The 887-nt window shown below is 36.8% G+C and overlaps 1 protein-coding gene across 1 annotated transcript in view; it reads right to left on the bottom strand.

The window, feature by feature from the left end:
• LOC119592950 (muscle calcium channel subunit alpha-1-like) overlaps window positions 1–887 on the bottom strand; it is a gene marked incomplete at its 5' end in the record, with an annotated part of 130,968 nt that overhangs the window by 112,773 nt on the left and 17,308 nt on the right. The window contains 1 exon segment of the mRNA XM_037941842.1: window positions 423–631. Coding sequence (XP_037797770.1) covers window positions 423–631 — 209 coding nt within the window.

Here is an 887-nt window from a genome sequence, read left to right as displayed (position 1 = left end):
CAGCAGCAGCAGCTTAAGGCAATAGACACATGGGAACTGAAACAGTAATGGTATAACGAGGCTTAAAAATGAAGACGTAAGAACCTTTTCCTTTAAAATTGATGCTGTTGGTAAGAGCAAGAAATAAGGTAACTGATGTGATCGAAGGGGAAAGCAATGATACCCTGTAGTATAAAAGAGGTCGTAAGATTTGATGTTTTTTCTTCAAAATAATATTATCACTTGGCAAGAGCACAATGAATTCTAAGTTTAAATGTGTTGTATTTTTTCGACAAAAGTGCTTGAATACTTTCAGTTGTTTATAGTGATTGAATAAACAAATGACTTTATTTTGTCACACGAGTAGGCCTATCTCAGAAACTACAATTAATTTCAAGCCTATATGATATATACCTACTTGATTCCTAAGTAAATTTACTTACATAATACATCATATCTGTCCAGCCCTCCATAGTTATACACTGGAACACTGTTAACATTGCGAGGCCAAAATTATCGAAGTTCGTGATGCCATAGTTGGGTCCTTCCCAGCCGTCTCGACACACATAAAATTGGCCATCTTTATTTAGATCAGAACAGCTGAAGCCCGCCGTCCCGTTGTCGCACGGATGAGGGTTTTCCATGCGGTTACCTGCCGATTGCAAAAGTTTTGTGAATATGGCAAGAATAAAATCGGTGATAATGACGAATGAATGGAGGGATAAAAAAGACTAAGAAGAAAGGATGAATGGAAACACATTTCAAGTAGATTTCTTTGTGATTTATTATTCTCAGCTTACTATGGCTCTTGCCACGGGCCTTTTGGCAGCAGCCTTAGCCTCTAAAATAATAAAATGATTTTGGACTAAGAAAATGTAATGAAGCAATTATTTTAGTAAGGACACACT

Source organism: Penaeus monodon, chromosome 31 (assembly GCF_015228065.2).
Source record: "Penaeus monodon isolate SGIC_2016 chromosome 31, NSTDA_Pmon_1, whole genome shotgun sequence".
NCBI lineage: Eukaryota > Metazoa > Arthropoda > Malacostraca > Decapoda > Penaeidae > Penaeus > Penaeus monodon.
The sequence above is the reverse complement of the archived record's forward strand: the minus strand, read 5'-3'. Positions and strand labels throughout refer to the sequence as shown.